The following is a 19308-nucleotide window of genomic DNA, read 5'->3' on the forward strand; positions in this document are numbered from 1 at the left end:
CTGTTGGTCCTATGCTCTTTTCGCTGCGTTTTCTGAGTTCCTGAGGGTCCAATTAGTTAGGTAAGGGTATAGACATAGACCAAAAACTTTCGACTGCAAGAATGAAGAAAATGTAAGGCTAACCCTTCGCATTTTAGGCGAAAATTGGCCCTACCCTACCCTACCCTGCCCTACTCCTACTCCTTCTCCTACTCCTATTCCTACTCCTACTCCTTCTTCTACTCCTACTCCTACTCCTGATCCTACTCCAACTCCTACTTCTGTTTCTACTTCTACTCTTATACCTACTCCTAATCATACTTCTACTTTTACTCCTGATCCTACTCCTATTCCTACTCCTACGCCCACTCCTACGCCTTCTTTTGATCCTACTCCTACTTCTACTCCTACTCCTACTCCTACTTCGCCTCCTGATCCTACTCCAACTTCTACATTTAGTTTTACTCCTACTCCTACTTCTACTCCTATACCTACTCATATTCCTACTTCTACTCCTATTCCCGATCTTTCTTCTACTCCTACTACTACACCTACTCTAACACCAACTCGTAACTCCTACATCTACTCCTGATCCTGCTCCGATTCTTACTCCTACTCCTACTCCTACTCCTACTCCTACTTCTACTCCTACTGCTACTGTATTCAATACTTGAGAATGACATACTCACAGTGCACAAATCCTCGTCAGCCTCATCCACCTTATTCTCCTCGTCTTCCTCGTTCTCCTCCTCGTCCACCTGTGAACCCCTCTAACCACCGCCAACCACCTCCAACGACCACCGATAACCACCTAGGGTTATACCTGGAATAGTCATAAATATTTTCAGTGTCCGAACACATCAAAAATATTGTGGAAGGAATCATACAACTAAGTAATTAATTAATAATAAAATAAATTTCATCAGCGCATTTATAGCTACTGAATTTGTGCTTGTGCGAAAATTGAATTGAAATAATTTATTGCAAACATGACAGGTTTGAAAAATTTCAGATGAAATATAATTACAATTGCCATTAAATATTATAAAAATGTTTCAAACTCACCGACCACAAATCCTCGTCTTCCTCGTCCTCCTCCTCGTCCACCTCCGACCACCTCCAACGACCACCGCTAACCACCTCGGGTTATACCTCGAATACTAATAAATATTTTCAGTACTAGAACACTTCAAAAATATTGTGTAAGGATTAATATAATTTTTTTATTGACACATTTTACCAAGAAGATTGAGAAAATTATAAAAAATTATAGAAACTATATTCGCACAATGATAGCCACTGAAGTTGGGCTTGCGCGAAAAATGAATTGAAATAATCCCCACCTCTCCACCATCCCACTACCCCGGTAGGTGCTAGGGGATGGTAGGGGGTGGTAGGAGGTGATAGGAGCTGGTATAAAGTGTTACTGGGTGGTTGGAGGTGTTCGGAAACGGTAGGAGGTGGTAGGAGGTGGCAGGGCGTGCTAAGAGGTGGTCGGAGATGGTAAGAGGTGTTTGGTGGTGGTATGGGGTCGAAGGAGGTGGTAGAAGGTGGTAGGAGGTAAGAGCGCTTGTCCCTAAAGTCGCGTTTCTCCAGGTAGCGTACCTGGAGCGCCGAAGCCACGGAGCGCTTCTCCTGGAAGTCAAGTTTCACCTGGTAGTGGACCTTGAGAGCAGAAACTACGGAGCGTTTGTCCTGGAAGTCGAATTTCACCAGGCAGCGGATCTGAAGCATAGAAACCACGGAGCGCTTGTCGTGGAACTCGAGTTGCACCAGGAAGCGGACCCGGAGTGCAGGAACCACGGAGGTAGAGAACCCGGTACTCGAAATCTGCGGAGCGTGATTCTCATCCGTCCGCTCTACTGCGCGGTTGTTTCCAGACTGAGGAATTCGGCTAGCTGATTACTATAGATCGATGACTTCAAGAGAAAAAAAATTCTGAGTGACGTCACTTTCTGAACATCCGAACATCCAAACTTTGGTTTCGAACTTTAATACTCTCTATGATGTATGACGTATCATGTATGATGATATGATATGATGTATAATGATTTTAGTTTTTACATTTCAGACTAGAAATGCGCACTTTGTCTTTCCTGCCGATTCCAGACTCAAGCGGCTAGGCCCTTCGATGGTCAGCCGTTGACTGAAGATATATTCTTCATTTCGGGTCAGCTAGTAACGCTGCCGTTCTGCGACAGTTGGATGACAAAAATCTTTGTTCCTACCTTTCAAGTGTGTGTTAAAATACACTCGAAGTTATAAGAAGCTTCGTTCTATCTCTCCCTATCATAAATAAAAAATCGCCGACAATCACCTTTTTAGGTCTTCAAATCAGGACACTGCCTTAAATACTGTCTCATATACGGAGCATCCATTTCATCTCGATGAAAATTAGTGCATCCGTGATGTATTACAGTTACTCTGAATATTTTTCCATACGAACATTGTTCGAAAAACAATTCTGCTTCTCTACCCAACGTAGATTCTTCACTTGCGACTAGCTAAAACAGCGTTTCGACTCTACGCCTATGAACATTCAAGAGCGAGAGAGATGAAAAGTTGTTGGAATAATTATGAATATTATTGTTATGGAATACATCGAGCGCGTTCCGAATAGAATCCCATTTTGAAATGAATAATTCTTTTATTCTTATATTATAGCCGTATGATTGTAGAAAATCTAGTTTGTCTTCTGGAAAATTATAAAATTTATAGTATGCATTACGTATTAATCGTAAATGGATAATATGTATCAATATCGTACATGGACCGCATATACATGTATACTTTTTGGTCTCTGCATCATTATTAAATCTGATCTATTATTATTTACGATCAGTGTATACATTCTTTTCTCGGGTACCGATAGTTTAATTAAATCACTGTTTTGATATGAATTTTGGAAGAAATGTATTCTCATTATCAACTTTTTGCATCGCCGACAAGTCGGTAAGTACACACAGGCCAAGTACTGCCTTGGGCTTACCATTGCAAAGAATGTGTTACTCGGAAAATGAATGCAGCCAGCATTATGTCGAAATCGGTAATTCTCAGATGTTCAGCAATAAGTTCTAAACTCTACGGTTGAAACATCTCGAGGGGCGCAGGCGCACGACGATTTTCAGTTGGTACACCGAAGCCCATTGGGGCAACTGTCTTTATGTATTACAGTCAACATAGGATGTGTCTGGCGGAGGTAGGGGGTCGCAGGAGGTGTCGTAGCTAGTTGGCGGGAGTCGGAAGTGTTTGGCGTTGGTTGGCGGAAATCGGCGTAGGTCCATAGCGTAGGTCGCGGAGAACCATTCGGCCGACGACTACGAGGGGGTGGAGGAGCAGTAGATCGGCGACGCGGTGAACGATGATGAAGAAGGTGGCCGGAGGTGGGAGGTGGTGGTCGACGGAGGTTGGAGGTGCTCGGAGATAGTCGGGCCGGATGGCGGTGGGCGCTGTTACGCGTTTTATCATGGGGATGATGGAGCTGATCGACATTTCTAAGTCGCAATCGACAAGTAGTCTTTAGTACTCACTTTGTACCGACTTAATCTCAAGCTTCCATACCGACACTACTTTGGCCGCTACGATGTCGGTGCGAGCAAAGAGGATGAGGATGGGATGCGAGCTCGTTAGGTAGAGTCGATAGAGCAGAACCCTCCCACGCTCCCAGGCCCACCTGGACCCACTTGCCCGCCAAAAACTGGTCACAAAAATTTCCTTAGGGGTATCCGACTCTATATTCTTCAGTCCACGACACAAGTGTCTTACCTTTTCTCATCTTCCGCTTTGAACGAAGATAGAATACCGAACGACACTGACGACAAGATCAGTGGACGACATGCTTACCGATGTGTTCCTTTGCCAACAAACACCATTGTTACGTTGCTAAGATACCGACTAGCACTCTACTTACTTCAACCTCCGAAACGAATAATTTCATAGCGCCGGCATCGGCATCTTTGGTAGGATATGGTTACACAATGGCGTATATCTTTTTTCCGTTACCCGCCAAATTTCTTAACCGGCATCCTATTCGTCTCGTTTTCGCTGAGTGCGAACAGCGTGAATCGCGTTTTCTGAAATTTTTATAAAAAAAATAATAACTGTAGCGCGTAAAAGTAAATAACCTATTAAGCATGTCTATGTCAGGGAAGTTGTACGTAATAAAACGAGGTATGTACGTAGTGATACGAAGTATGTATCAAAATTCTTATTTCTACGACACTCCAGTTGAACTGCGAACGTCGGTTCGGAATACCCCAGCACATCATTTTCTTTTTTTTTTTTTTTCCTTTTTTCACTATTTCGCAATGTAGATCATCATTTTGCAGATGGGCGCAGGGAAGATGTTCATTATGACAAGATAACCTCGAGAATACAAAAATTATGCTACGGTTTGAATATGGACTTTGTCGATCCGGTAAGCTATGATTATTTTGTGTTTAATACGTTCAACGTAGCTTATTTAACCCAAAACTGTCTTTCGTATCCTTTAGCATCACCTGTAAACTTTTATTTTGTACCACTTTATTCAGCCACTGTGAATATTCGCACGGCAGAGTGACTGCATGAAATTTGCATTAGAAATACATGTCAAACACTATTCGTACACATTTTCCTTTTCGCATTCTAAGTGATGCCAGTGTCTTGAACTGAGAATATAACGCGAGCAAGTTTTTAGCTGGATTTTCTCTACTATTACTTTCTCTTGTGATGTATTTTATATCGATGCTAATTTTCCAGCCTGCAATTACCCGATGGGTCATCGGTGGCCTTTATTCTGGCGTGACCACGGTTGAGCTGGATAATCTGGCTGCGGAAACCGCTGCTACAATGACAACAAAGCATGCAGATTACGCTATACTGGCTGCCCGGATTGCAGTCTCCAATCTCCATAAGGAAACAAAAAAACAGTTCAGTGGTATGAGAAGACTATTTAATGTTGTTTACTTACATGAACTTACCAGTTATACCCTTTCAGGATTTCCAGCAACCCTGCAACCACCTGGTTCATATAGGTTGTTTAACATGGAAATACCTTGCCGTTTCACTTTTTTTTTAAAATTTTGTTGATTTCCTTTAGTATAAGTTTTGATTGCACGAATCTTGAAGTATCCACTTTCTAGTGTAAAGCGATTGACAAACTGGATTATACTCAGCTTGTATGAATTACGTTTTTTTCTGTTCTTTCAGTGATACAAAGTTTTTCTAATTTATTTAAATTTACCTTCATGTTTCAATCTGCAAACCATGGAAATAACACTGCATTAAATGTTGCTTATAATTTTCAGATGTGATGCATGATTTGCATCATATGATAAATCCATATACCAAGTTACACACGCCAATGGTTAGCGAGCATTATTATAAGATAATAAAAAAACATGCGGAGAGATTGAACTCTGCGATTATTTATGACAGAGATTTTAGTTATAATTACTTTGGCTTCAAAACACTCGAAAGAAGTTATTTGCTGAAAATTAATGGCAAAGTCGCAGAGAGACCACAACATTTGTTGATGCGTGTTGCTGTGGGTATTCATGGAGAAGATATTGATAGAGCAATTGAAACCTACAATCTATTGTCAGAAAAATATTTTACCCATGCTTCTCCCACTCTTTACTCAGCAGCTACTCCCAGGCCACAAATGTCGAGGTGTGTAGAGCAGATAATCTCAATTCAAGTCTAATGGATGTTTCATTTAAAGAAAATATTCAAATAATGTAATAAGTGTCACGTTATTGTAGCTGTTTTCTTTTGACAATGAAGGAGGATAGTATTGAAGGAATTTATGATACTTTGAAACAATGCGCACTGATAAGTAAGTCTGCGGGAGGTGTTGGATTAAATATACATTGTATCAGAGCCAAAGGTACTTACATAGCAGGAACTAATGGAGAATCTAGCGGAATTGTTCCTATGTTGCGCGTATATAATAATACAGCAAGGTACGTTGACCAAGGAGGCAATAAGAGGCCAGGTGCCTTTGCAGTTTACTTAGAACCATGGCACCCGGATGTTTTTGAGTTTTTGGATTTGAAAAAAAGTACTGGTGAGCTCAGATTCAAGTCGAGAAGGTTTAAACCCAAACCATAAAATTAGCTCATAAATTCTGAAATCGTAACCTTGTTTCACAGGCAAAGAGGAGATGCGAGCTAGAGAAATGTTTTACGCCCTTTGGATTCCTGATTTATTTATGAAACGTGTTTTGGAAAAACAAGTTTGGAGCCTCATGTGTCCTCACGAATGTCCTGGATTGGCGGATGTTTGGGGTGATGAATTTGAAGCTTTGTACACACAGTAAGCAATGAATAGCTCCAGTCTTGATTTTACAATCTTTTCCACATAAGTACTATTCGAATTCACAAAAATATGCATCATCGATAGATATGAAAAAGCGGGCCGATACAAACGACAAGTAGCAGCCCGGGATCTGTGGTTAGCTATCATGAACTCTCAGGTTGAAACTGGCACACCATACATGCTGTACAAAGATCACTGCAATCGCAAATCAAATCAACAGAACGTGGGCACAATCAAATGCAGTAATCTTTGCACTGAAATTATAGAATATTCAAGCCCTGAAGAAGTTGCTGTTTGTAATCTAGCATCGATTGCTGTTAACATGTTTGTTACCCCGGAAAAGACATACGATTTTAAAAAACTCAAGGAAGTTACCAAAATCGTAGCCTACAACCTGAACAAAATTATTGATATCAACTACTATCCGATTCCTGAAGCTGAAAAATCTAATATGAGACATAGACCAATTGGTAACTTGACAGAAATACTATCTTATCTCTTATTGAAATGGCACGTATTTAGAATCCGAATGGAGTTGAAATCTGGTTTTTTCTTCAGGCATTGGTATTCAGGGACTAGCAGATGCTTTCCTATTAATGCGATATCCTTTCGAAAGTGATGAAGCCCAGAAACTTAACATTCGAATCTTTGAAACATTGTACTATGGAGCATTGGAAGCCAGCTGCGAAATTGCAGAAAAAGAAGGACCTTATCCAACTTATGAAGGTTCTCCAGTCAGCAAAGGGGTAAAGCTGAACAAGACCGAATTTCAAACTATCCGTTTATTTAAATCATTGAGACATGTTGTATTTATTAAGTATGCTGCAATGCCCTTCAGATTTTGCAGTATGACATGTGGAATGTCACACCAACAGATCTTTGGGACTGGGCAGCTCTGAAAGCTAAGATAGCTAAACACGGCGTACGGAATTCGCTACTCATAGCCCCAATGCCGACTGCATCCACAGCACAAATTCTCGGGAACAATGAATCAATCGAAGCTTATACCAGCAACGTTTATACACGCCGAGTCTTATCTGGAGAATTTCAAATAGTCAATCCCCATTTACTAACAGATCTTACTGCTAAAGATCTATGGGATGAAAATATGAAGAACGAGATTATTGCCAATAATGGTTCTGTTCAAGTGAGTTTAAATCTTTAGCCATTGATTGGCCGAAATTTATTGTATCCCATAAAACATGCACAATATTTAATCATTTTGATTTACAGAATATCGATCGCATTCCTGCAGACTTGAAAGCATTGTACAAAACAGTATGGGAAATTTCCCAGAAGACTGTTCTAAAGATGGCTGTCGATCGTGCAGCATTTATTGATCAATCACAATCGTTGAATATTCATATGGCAACACCAACGGAAGAAAAGCTTACATCCATGCATTTTTATGCCTGGAAAAATGTATGTCTTTATTATTTCAAATTTTCGAATATTTGATCAATTTAATATTATTGAGAAACTCAGCTAAAATTCTATTTGCCGAACGTTATTACGATTTCAAAAGAAAATCTAGTGTTAAACCCTTGACATTTGTCATTGCACAATCTTACATTAACGATTTTTTAGGGTTTGAAGACTGGAATGTACTACCTACGTATAAAGCCTGCTGCGAATGCTTTACAGTTTACTGTAGACAAGTCAAAACTGAAGGATGCATTCTCTACTTCAAATAGTAATTACACTCCAACAAAAGCACAAAATTCGTTGGAGTGCAATTCACCAGAACATAGTGAATGGTTGAAGAAAAAGCGGCTAAAGCAGCTTGAAGAAGAACGCGAAAGAGAACTCGATGAAGCGCTACTTTGTTCGCGAGAAAATGGTGATCAGTGTATGGCGTGTGGTTCCTAGAAAAATATTCACAATTCATTCAAACACTTAGTTAATCTCCATTTGTACATGAGCAAAATGTTTTGTATTCAATTCATTTCAATCTAACTGATCTAGCCATGATTTTACTTATTTTTTAGTGTGTATTCGTATCGTATTATATAGGGAAAAATAGAAAGAAAAAATAAGGTGATGAGTAATCAGAAACTAGGTTTTGTAAATCTGTACTTGTCAAAGTACTACGCTATTTAAAAGTATGATTTTTTTTTCTACTGGTACAATATTTTCAGTCAAACTGTCTGACAGTGAAATTGATTTCTTCCTCAATAAATGTATTACTTTTAATTAAAAACTTAGAAATTAAGATCATTATAAAGTTGTGATTTGATACCGCAAGAGTGAGGCAAACTTCATAAATATATGATCAAGTACTACTTGAAATATTTTCTTACGAATCCTTACTCCTAAAACTGCCCACTTTCAGGGACTTATTATGATTATAACTAACAACTTCCTTGAGGATAGGCAGATTTTCATAATCAATCTTACATCAATATTATCCTCGTGAAGCAAAGCCTGCAACATGCAAAAGAAAGGTAAGAAACGGATAACATTATTTATTTTTTTTTATTCAAGGTATTTCGAATTAAATGTTTAGAAGCAATAATAATTAAATATATGAAATAAAAAGCAAAAAAAAAAAAACACTTAAATCAGACGTTTCACCTCTTTTACATTGGCCACATTTTCGCTTATTCTTGATTCGACTTTTCATAATTACGTTTTTTTAATTTGTACTTCTCTTGGCGCAATCTTGTGCCCTACTACCTTATAAGAAATCATTCGTACAATTGCTTGCCCAACACTGACAGATTTGCGAGGTTCACTATGTTAATGTTGCAAAAATTATAGTATTTCGAACTTTGCAGCTTGATCACATAGAGTGCTTCCTGGCTTCGGTATATTATTAATATTCAAAGTTACATTTTCGAATAATTGTATGAGTTCAATATTTCGGAAAATAACTTATGTCTGGTATTTTGATATTGTTCTATGTATGTACATTCATGACGTTGTTGAAATAATATATACCAATATACTGTTCTTTATAGTTCCCGGACCAGCCCAAAATACAACTGGTTGATGCAATATCACACGGTGGTCAGACTGCTGAATATAATTTAACGTTGTGTATGAATAGTATGTTTAAACGACAAGAACAAGCCGAAACAAGCTGCATAGTTTTTATAATAATAATAATAATAATAATAATAATGATAATAACAATAGTAGTAGTAGTAGTAGTAGTAGTAGTAGTAGTAGTATTAATATAATAAGTGCTCAATAAAACTGTAGATCAATAGTAAATTAATAATTAATAATAATTATCACTAATAATAATGATAATTACACGCCACTTCTAATTAATAATTACTGGAAATATACAAAATGTGTAGAAAAAGGAAAGTAAACTGTTTTTATAGCTTATTCTTTAAGGTAAATACATAATCGTGTTATGTAGTACCATGTGTTTCAACACTTATCAGAATTTGTTTGGACATACAGGGAACCCAATGTGAAGTAAGATACTCAATGCATGATTTTTGGAATTTGTAACACGGAATGAGAAAATTACCTGGCTAACACAAATCTTTTTCCAAATTGTGTCCGTGTAGCATGTGTGTTAATGAACATGTAGTTGTTTGATATTTTAACTAAAATATATTAATTAAATAGTGTAAGATCTATTTATTGCTGAAGAATACCGATTCTTGTACATCCGACTCAATAATTGTAACTATACCAACCAACAAATTATTCAGATCAAACGCTGAATTTTGTGCACCAGTATTTTCAGTAGCACCTTTATAAAGTGCAAATACAATATTGATATATCATTTTGGTACATCTTATTCCGTGCTGCTTACCCAATACTTAATTTACTGCTATTTGTGAGTTCTCTGTTTGTTCCGCAGATCAATTTTGAAACTCATGGTAGGTTTATGCATACTCTGTAGTATTCATATTTATTTTATGTATAATGGAGTAACAATAAAGCAATATGCAAGGTATGAAGACTACTTTGCTCATTTGGAAAGGGGATTTGAAAACAGCATATTTTATGAAGGGACTTCATAATATACAGTAGCAGCATTGTATTTACTAATCAATGTCTTTCTTACTTCCAATCCTAGAGAAATTTTAATGTTGATAAATCGTGTTCAAATAAAAGTAATCATTACAGTGTGAAAAACCAGCATTCAATATAGTGGAAGTGATATTTTCCATAAAATTGGTCAAGTCATATGCTTTTCGAAACCCCTAAATGAGTCTATTTTAATACAGTAAGTATAGTATTACTTATATTTCATAATCTGATTAGCCGATGAATATCCCGCTTTTATGGTTGCTTGCATCCATTTGTAATATTTCTCTCATTACATACAAACTTTAGCATAGCCTTATATTATAATTAAAACAGCATGGTCAGCAATGTAAGAAAATCAACACAGAAGATGCATAAAATTGAAGATAGTTCATGACATAGGAAACCCAGAAACTATGTCTGTGAATAAGTAGGGAGGACCAAAAGTACGTATAATTCTAGATAGTTTCTTTTAAATAGCATATATTAATGAAATCTATAATTATATTACTCGCTGCAGCTGACCATTCTGTAATAATGTTACAGAGCAACTAAAATCGTCAAAATTTCAACATGCCCAATTCTGTCTACTTATAGATTAATTATTAATTATCTTTCTTATGATTATTACAATTTTTCCTAAAATTTGCCTAATTCCACCTAATAACTTTGAACTACATGATCGGTTTCTCAGTCAATGTACGTAAACTTTTCTTTCTAATATCAAATTTTAAGTGAGCTGATGCCGAATGCAGTTTTGACGATCTTAGTTCAAATATATATATATACACACATTTATATATATATATTTATATATATGTATATATATATATTTTCTTTTTTTTAAATTATTTACGCTGTAATGACTGACAAAGGTGACAATTGTCAGTAGATATACGACAGTCACTCTAGGTTTACCCTAGATTAAAATTTTCTCACAATCTTCATGGAATAGACGATATTATAGCAAAGAGATAACGTGACATGTGTATGTAATATTTTAAGTAATAATGACAACTATGAATACATCATATGTTAATGTTATTAATCATTATAGTATATATCAGTAAATATTAACCAGTAAATAATAATCGTCATAATATAATGAAGTTATAAATACATCACAGAGATTTATGTTTTTTTTTTTTTAATTATTTTCTTTTATACATATTCATGTTGCATTAATCGAGAGAGTGCATTCGGAATCATTAAATTGAATCATTCATGAACAGTTTGTTATACATAATCTGCCGATACAACTGCGGCTCTCAGATTATACTCATGATTAACATGCACTGTCTCGATATTACCCTTTTCAGTTAATTATTCAATAGGTTAATGGGTACGAATTGAGTGTTTAACGGAAAACCAAAAAATTGTTGCTAATACACGTCTTTCATTTATTTCATGTAATATCCATGTAATCAGCATGTATACCTACGCGTATGGTATGAATTTTGATTGATTTCAAAGCAATGTGACGATATACCTACGTTACCATTATTAAAGTGACTATGAGCTCCTGTATATGTAGTGGAAATTTGCGTAATTAGATGTTTGTTTATGTATATTAACTACAAACGTTTACAATCAAAGTCAGTGGCAGTCTGTTCTGTGGTAACTGTGTTTACGAAGTACAATCAATCATGGCTTAAAAGTATACACGATTAACCATTTTCACACGTACGATGTAAACGCAGTATGAGTGAGGAACTTTTTATTTTACTTTATATATGCCCGCAAATACCAGTTCATTGCTATAATAAATTATAGGCTGATTTTCTTTACTCCAGGTTCGGATGAAAGTTTGGTCATGTATTTGCAAATGATCACTAGTTTACCGATTTTCCTTTTTATACAATTACGATAATGTTTACTGAATTTCGAATGATGATTCAAAGTGGATCAAAATGCAGTACATAGTTTGCTAAATATTTGTAGGATGTACATACTATGCTTTATGTGGTATAAAAATTGGATCTTACAAATGCCAAGTAATCTCAATTGAAGAAAAGTAATCATCACATCGAAAATTGGAAATGATTTTCAACTACCATCCTATCCTAAAGTAAGAGAAAACTGTCTACTACCGCTAACGTTTCACATTAGTAACCGGGTATCATTTTCATATCAGTTATAGTCTGCACTGATTGTAGAATAAGAAAAATGTTTTTCAAACAGTTTACACACTTTCACAATACTATAATATATTCCTTTTTCTCCACGCTTACTCGCCCATATTAAATACTACTCAGTTCTGTTCCTGTTTGCAAACTGGAACCCATTTCCTCTCCATCATTTATACTAAATCCTAGCTATCAGCGACTGAATCTTGCAGGTGATGATAAAATAATACAATACCAAGCATGCTGCAACTCAGTGTTTTCAACTACAATTTTCAATTAAATATTGCATGAAATGAAGAAAGTATCGTCGTGATGCAAACATGGTATTAGATATACTTGAAAAATTTTTAAAGAAATATATTGAATCAGTAGAAAGAGCCGTATTTCAGTTGGAAAATTTGACCTCTTGTAAAGAAATTCACCTCATCAGTCGCCAATCGCGACAAAGTTCGAAATTATCTACACTTAATCTTAATTTCGTAATCGTTCACTCGTAATCTGCACAGCCTAATCCACTTGTCTAATATACTTTGAGAATTCAATGATGACTGATTAATGATAATGATTACTACCCAGCTACGCCCTGCAGGTCATATCCTATGATAATACGTTCAACAAGAAGTGAGATAATGCAGTTAGATTCAATGTCACATCTACTACCAACTATATCAGATGCACTACAATTTTAGTGAATTTTAAAGATTTGCTTCGTGCTGCCGGCACACCATTTGAAAAAATTTTAAGCTATGTTAGAAGTACTCAGCAATGAAATCGCTATTAAAATCGACTAATATACATTTGAGTATTTATTGGATATTACTAATCCAACGCTTGATGAAATATTTAAATTTTATTTTCGAAAGCTGATTAATAGAATCGAATAAGTTTTATAAGTCTAGCGAAATATATAAAAAATGGTGGAAGAAAATAAAACACGTTGGAAACTATTTTCATGTATTCACTCACTTCTTGGATCTATTAAAAGACTATCGGAGTAGAAGCGCCGGCTCCTGGTCACCTAGCCAACAGCAACCTAAGGCTAAATAAATGTGTGGATAACATATCAAATTATTAGCATTGTCAAATGTTCTAAAAATAACAACCTCAGTTGTAAACTGCGAGAAAAAGTGAAATCCAGAAAATTAATATTTTCAATTGTTCTCAAAGTTGAAGATTATTACAACAATAAAGCAATCCCCATTCTCTGCATAGAAATTGGATTATGGAAATATAATGAAGTATCAGGTTTCAATGTTTAGAGTTCAGTGACTCATTTTTATACAAATTTCCTCAGAGAATATAACTGTTTTCAGTTCGTGACAAGTCATTGGTGTAATCGTATCCTGCATTGCACTAATTTTTGATATCCGGAACTCTTCTCCGTACGTATATGCTAGGTGGGACGAAATTAATGCCTATCTGACCCGCTGCAGGTGTAAAGTTGGTAAGGTTGTATAATACTAATGTTGCATACGCTAATTTGAATGCTCGAAAATAATCTGATAATATAATTCAGATGTAGAAAAGTCATGAATCAAAACTGTGCCTAATTATTAAAAATTATTGCAATTTGGTATCTGCTCACCCTCCAATTTATATAACGAATAGAATTTAATAAATAATCTAATACATTCACTAGAAATTTAGTTGCTAAGCCTACGCACACTTGGAATACACATTGAAGTAATCTTGTGAGTGGTAGAATGACAAAAAACATTGTGGTCATGCACGCACTAAGTCTCAAAGTTATTTTAGATTATATTTAAATATAAATTGTGTACGAATAGTGGTATGCCTATAGATGCGTGCTCTTGTTAAATACATATACATAAGCACGCACTAAGGTCTTTATGTATTTTTCATCATATGTGTGTGTATTTACCCACTTATTCGGTGTGTACTTGAATACTCGTTATACAGAACATTCCATAGAATCGTTTAAATTCCCATTGAGTAAAAAAATTTGGTTAACTTGGACATTAGTTACAAACTGACCACAGTCAGACAACTTCGAGTTATACTTTATTCCTTTCTTTCTGAGAAATCTATCGATAAGAAATATATTTCGTGTATAATAATAAAAGAATTGTGGAAACTTTGACGTTTCCCAAAGACTTGTTACTATGATTTTGAAAAGTAAGTTTACATATCCAAACTCTTAAGTCTTTAGACCAGATTCATTCAATTACAAACATTTAAATTTATTTATGATACACATATTCCACATAGAGTGAAGTCTTGAAAAATTGAATAAAATCTCACCATCACACTCTGCCTGGGACATTTTGTGTGAGTAATATTATTCCGAATTACTTAAAAGGCCCTGGCTGTTTCATAGAAAACCTTGGTGAGGTTTTTAAACGGTTTTCCTTGGAACCACCCTGTATAATTGCGAATAATCTGATTTTTTGTTATGCAGGTAATTGGACTTAATAATCTTACAAGTTTTTCCCGTACGTAGCATACAGCAACAAATGTTGAATCGAGCGATGCAGATGTACGAGTTATTAAATGATTGCATGATGTAAGCTCACCTGCACAATGAGCAAAATAATATCTCTCGGTTTCATTTTTACAACAAGAAAAGGTACTTGATGTTCTTAGAACGGTGATATACCAGACAAACATCTAGAAAACACAGTTTCGAAATATACTGTTAAGAAACAACACACTTTTTACGCGAGTAAGCTCGTTAAATGCAATCAAACTAATACACGTCAGGCCCATTCTTTTATTTCACTTGTAGTAACCACTAATGCTACGTATTGAATAACTCATGCAATACAACATAGTTATATTACTCTTCTTAGAGTATCGTAGTACCTAGGATCACGCGTGTCACGTATACAACATTGCTAATTTATATACATACAGTACAATACAGTTACAGAGTAGTGTCACATTTAATATTAATACGTAATATTAATCATTTTTTTAATAACTGTAATTATTCCATCTGCTCGTAACGATGATGGTATCATCAGATTTTTACCGTGTATGAATTAAACAATTCCTACTGACCTACTTGCCTAAAAAGTTACTCGATTACTTATTCTTAGTTCTGTTTATCATATTGTAGATATTATTTTCATATACTATTCTTAATATTATTGATCATATCGTTCATTACTCAATATCCGTTGTAGAAAATAATAATAATAATGATAATAAAAATGAAAATAATAGCAATAATAATAATGATAATAATAGTAATAATGATGATGATGATAACTGCAAATATCCATCATAATTGGGTATGAATAATTATTAATTCATAATATAAAAGTAACATAACAGAGAGACACAAAACAAAAAAAATTTACATACCAGGCCTCCCATTGGTCAGTCAGTCAGTCTATGGATATTCTGAACTTTTTCAGAGGGCGTAAAGTTTGCAAGAAACTAAGGTGGTGCACCGTTTTCCGATTGATATTTCAACGAACTGGTTTGAACAAGAATATTTTTTGAAAATAAATCATTTATCGGTGTGTCATATTCGAAACATATCTGGATAGGTGTAATCCTACCTGTGTCTACATGTTACGAGGTAGAATTAATATCATAGCAGTGCTTCCAATCACTGACTGACTCTGTCATTCTAACTCTAGAGCTATATGTTTACAAAGGAACAAAAGTCTCGGTACTCGATATTTGGCACAGATTAAACAAAATTCAATGAAATTTCATAGCGGTGCGAAATCGAATGCGAGAAAAACGAATCGCAATCGTTTATATGCACTACATACTTTTATTACATCTTAATGTGTGTCAAATATTAAGTATGAATATTTTGATTTTTTTAAATTGTTATTATTTTTTTTGTGGTTTTCAACAATGACTAAAAACATTGAGAAACGTATTTTTTATCATCAGTTTTCTGTAACAACGTAAAAAAACGTAAATCTTATAATACAGCGTACTTTTAAGAATTAGGAATATTATTGTTATAATAATATTAATCTTAAGACTACCTTACTGGAGAAAAACACTTACTCGATCTGTGAAAACATAAAAACAATTGTCCATCGAGCGAGATTCAGAACAGGAGTGTGTTCTTTGTTAATTAATAGAATATATAGAAAAATCGGATGTATTTACAAGAAAGTTCGATTATGTACGATTTTTTATGGGTGTACATATAGTGGTAATAAATACGAAACGATTTACTTTGACTCCGTAATTGCAATAATCAACCTTCTATGTGTCAAAACAAATAACGAAAGGATAATAATTATCTGAAATGGTCAAGTGTTGCGTCTGGATAAACTTTTTTAAGAAACGTTTACGAAGATTGCAGTGTAGTAGCAGAATTTCGAAGATTAGTGTCGTATAGTGCACATCGACTTTAGTTGAACATTGAAATTTTCAATGGATGTGTTCAACTCAGAAAAAACAATAATGTGTGACTCACAGTGAATACTTGACATCAATTATAACATCGATGTCTCATCTCATTCAAACATTGTTCAATGGGTAGTGAAAACTGAATTCAAGATCACGTAAGATTGATTAAATTTTGTGTCTGGTTACTGATTCACACTATAATTTAACAGCTATCATTCAGTTTCCTAGTCGTATAAAATGTAGCCGTGAAAATTTCACATTTTTCAACAATTGTATATAAAACATCGAATTGCAGTATTTGGACCACTTTTTAAAGAATCTAGAAATTCTTTGAGCGACCATTCTTATATAATAGTAATTATTTGAACTTGGTCAGGAAATTCAGGTGTACTTATGTGATCAAATTAATAAACTTTGACCCACATCCAACGCACTCGCAAATCTATGATATACTTGCAATACTGTAAGCAGTTTAAAGACTTGTTCACGAGTCATAATTTATCAATTCGCTTGGCGAATCTATCGCTATCGCAAAGTAACAAAAGTTTTGTCTGAAATGCCCTTTTCACGCAGAAATTAAGAATTCTAGGAATTAGATTCCCATTGAATCTTTGTTACATGATTTGGATTGGAAAACAGAATAAACTTGACTACAAACAGAAGGCCGTTGAAAATTGCGTATTAAAGAGTCGAGTAAATGATAAAAAAAAAAGAAAAGAATTTGCAACAAAATATTGAAGAAGTTATCCGCAAATTTTTAAATAAAGTCAATGTACTGGGATCGTAGGTATTAATGTTTTGAGCGTGGCGTGATGGACGATCACGAATGTTTGACAACGATAACACCAGGTCGTTGCTGGGCTTGCTGTTGAGAATGAAACTGAAGGAAGTTGTTCATTTCTGCATGTAGCAACCGTTTGGTCGTTGTCGCTGGTGCCACAGTTGGTTTGTTTGTAAGAGCTAATGGTACATCCTGTGCTGGTTCATCGCTGAACAGGTGATCACCTTCTAAGTGGCGTATCGCTTCGACGATGGTTTCCAGGTTTTGGCGTGATGTATTAGCAAGATATAGCCTTGCTTGTGGCGTACCATCGTCCAACGAGTTTGCTGGCGAGGGCAACCTAGAATACAAAAACAGGTTTACTTAAACAGTACTGAATATAAGGTTGTATCAATTTTACTTATGGCGAATAGATTTTGACGTAGCGAATTAGATGGTATTTCTATGGTGCCTCAAGGCAAGTTCCACTGCCGAAACTACCGATATCACACGTGGTCGAGAAAATGTTAGGTATACGAACCTTTCAACCTCAACTTTGGGCTCTGCTTTCATAGCAGCTTCGAGGACGCTGGGTAATCGCTGCGGTTCTACAGGTGGGGAAAATGGTCTTCTCGGACTTGTGGGTATAAACTGAGAAGGAACGTTTTTGAACTCAATTGGAGCCGTCGTGTACGTCACATGTGTTGGTGAGAACGATCCAAGTTTTTGTTTGGTAGGCGTGGAAAACCCTTGATTCTGAGAAAAACTACTAATCTTAGGAGTGCTGGGGCGAGATACTTCTTCTTTTATTTCATCTGGTACCATTTCTGGAAGTGGGGATGGGGATGGACTGGGATCTGGAGTTGTCGTTTCGACGGTTTGCGTCGAACCTACGGGAGGTAGAGCGACCACAGATACAACTTGTAACGAGGCAACTGCTTCTTCAGTTTCCTGGGCCATCACGTTGTCGGTATGCTCGATCACCTGCAGAACAGAAGGCAAATCATTAACTTCTGGATTGGTACCAAATCAGAGAAATTTCGTTCAAGAATGAATGTTAATTTCTATCTCGACATTTGAATTATTACTTTGCAGCACAAACCTCGTGTGGTTGATAAGCGATCAGTTGATTATCCCTAAATCTTTCGGGATAAATTTGACTTTGAAGAGCTCTCATCTGTTCCTCGACGCGTACCCTCGCACGACGTTCTCTTTCCAACTGTCGTCTCAGCTCAGAAACGTCGCTGCTCGATACCGAATGTGCATCCGCAGAGACGGTAATAACAGATAATGGCTCAGGGGACATGCTCCCTAATCCTTCATCCCCGCTCTCGTTAACTTGCATTGGCAAGCTAACAACGACTGCTGAAAAAAAGAAGACAATACTATTCATATAATCGCTTGTGAAATGGTTTTTGCTGTATATTATTGAGAAAAGAAAACCCGAAAAAATGATTTCACCTATTACCTAAGATGTCGATGATGTCTGACAATGAGCTATAAAATCACTACGTTCGAGTACTACGTACATCTGCAATAGCGGTACAATTTTTGGCTTGCACGACGATGCGCCGAATTTTTACCCCAGAAAAATTGAAAGATAGAAAAATTAGTAGGCAGGTGATCGTTACGCCCGTGTAAAAAGCCTATCTCGTTCGTTTTATCGGCGTTGATCGTCTGATACCCGTAATTTCCGTTTCCCGTGCCTACTCTGGGTCTAATTGCAAACAACGTCTGTCGTCTCATTGTCAGAATCGCTCTGAACGTATTCTGCGTCCCGGTACGTCACGAATCAAGGAAAATGT

General features: G+C 36.0%; 2 protein-coding genes across 5 annotated transcripts in view; one reads left to right on the forward strand and one right to left on the reverse strand.

Moving 5' to 3' along the window:
* Nucleotides 1-3779: 3779 nt before the first annotated feature.
* Nucleotides 3780-8561, forward strand: LOC124300519 (ribonucleoside-diphosphate reductase large subunit). 2 transcript variants are annotated; one of them, XM_046754720.1, is made up of 11 exons: nt 3780-3938; nt 4308-4396; nt 4720-4897; nt 5268-5631; nt 5724-6028; nt 6114-6276; nt 6364-6749; nt 6838-7025; nt 7118-7426; nt 7513-7701; nt 7867-8561. In XM_046754720.1, the coding sequence occupies exons 2-11, from the start codon at nt 4379-4381 to the stop codon at nt 8146-8148; spliced, it is 2382 nt and encodes a 793-aa protein (XP_046610676.1). In that variant the 5' UTR covers nt 3780-3938; nt 4308-4378; the 3' UTR covers nt 8149-8561. The 2 variants fall into 2 exon arrangements, with proteins under 2 accessions (XP_046610676.1, XP_046610674.1); XM_046754718.1 differs by lacking the exon at nt 3780-3938 and adding an exon at nt 3945-4149.
* A 6555-nt stretch (nt 8562-15116) lies between these two features.
* LOC124300522 (helix-loop-helix protein 11) overlaps nt 15117-19308 on the reverse strand; it is a 175581-nt gene continuing 171389 nt past the window's right edge. For 2 of the 3 annotated variants that reach the window (XM_046754726.1, XM_046754725.1), the window contains exons 4-6: nt 18606-18868; nt 18045-18487; nt 15117-17864 (exon numbers count right to left, since the gene is read on the reverse strand). In XM_046754726.1, coding sequence (XP_046610682.1) covers nt 17564-17864; nt 18045-18487; nt 18606-18868 — 1007 coding nt within the window. In that variant the 3' untranslated portion in view covers nt 15117-17563. The remainder of the gene's footprint in view (nt 17865-18044; nt 18488-18605; nt 18869-19308) is intronic. The other variant, XM_046754727.1, reaches the window with a different exon arrangement.

The sequence above is a fragment of the Neodiprion virginianus genome, chromosome 3 (assembly GCF_021901495.1).
Source record: "Neodiprion virginianus isolate iyNeoVirg1 chromosome 3, iyNeoVirg1.1, whole genome shotgun sequence".
Taxonomy (NCBI): Eukaryota; Metazoa; Arthropoda; class Insecta; order Hymenoptera; family Diprionidae; genus Neodiprion; species Neodiprion virginianus.

Excerpts from the sequence above, each read along its gene's own strand:
- LOC124300519 (XM_046754718.1), top strand. The coding sequence starts at position 4,113 with ATGTCTATGTCAGGGAAGTTGTACGTAATAAAACGAG. Across the intron at positions 5,632-5,723 it reads CCCAGGCCACAAATGTCGAG|CTGTTTTCTTTTGACAATGA; the intron begins GTGTGTAGAGCA and ends ACGTTATTGTAG. Across the intron at positions 6,750-6,837 it reads TATGAGACATAGACCAATTG|GCATTGGTATTCAGGGACTA; the intron begins GTAACTTGACAG and ends TTTTTTCTTCAG.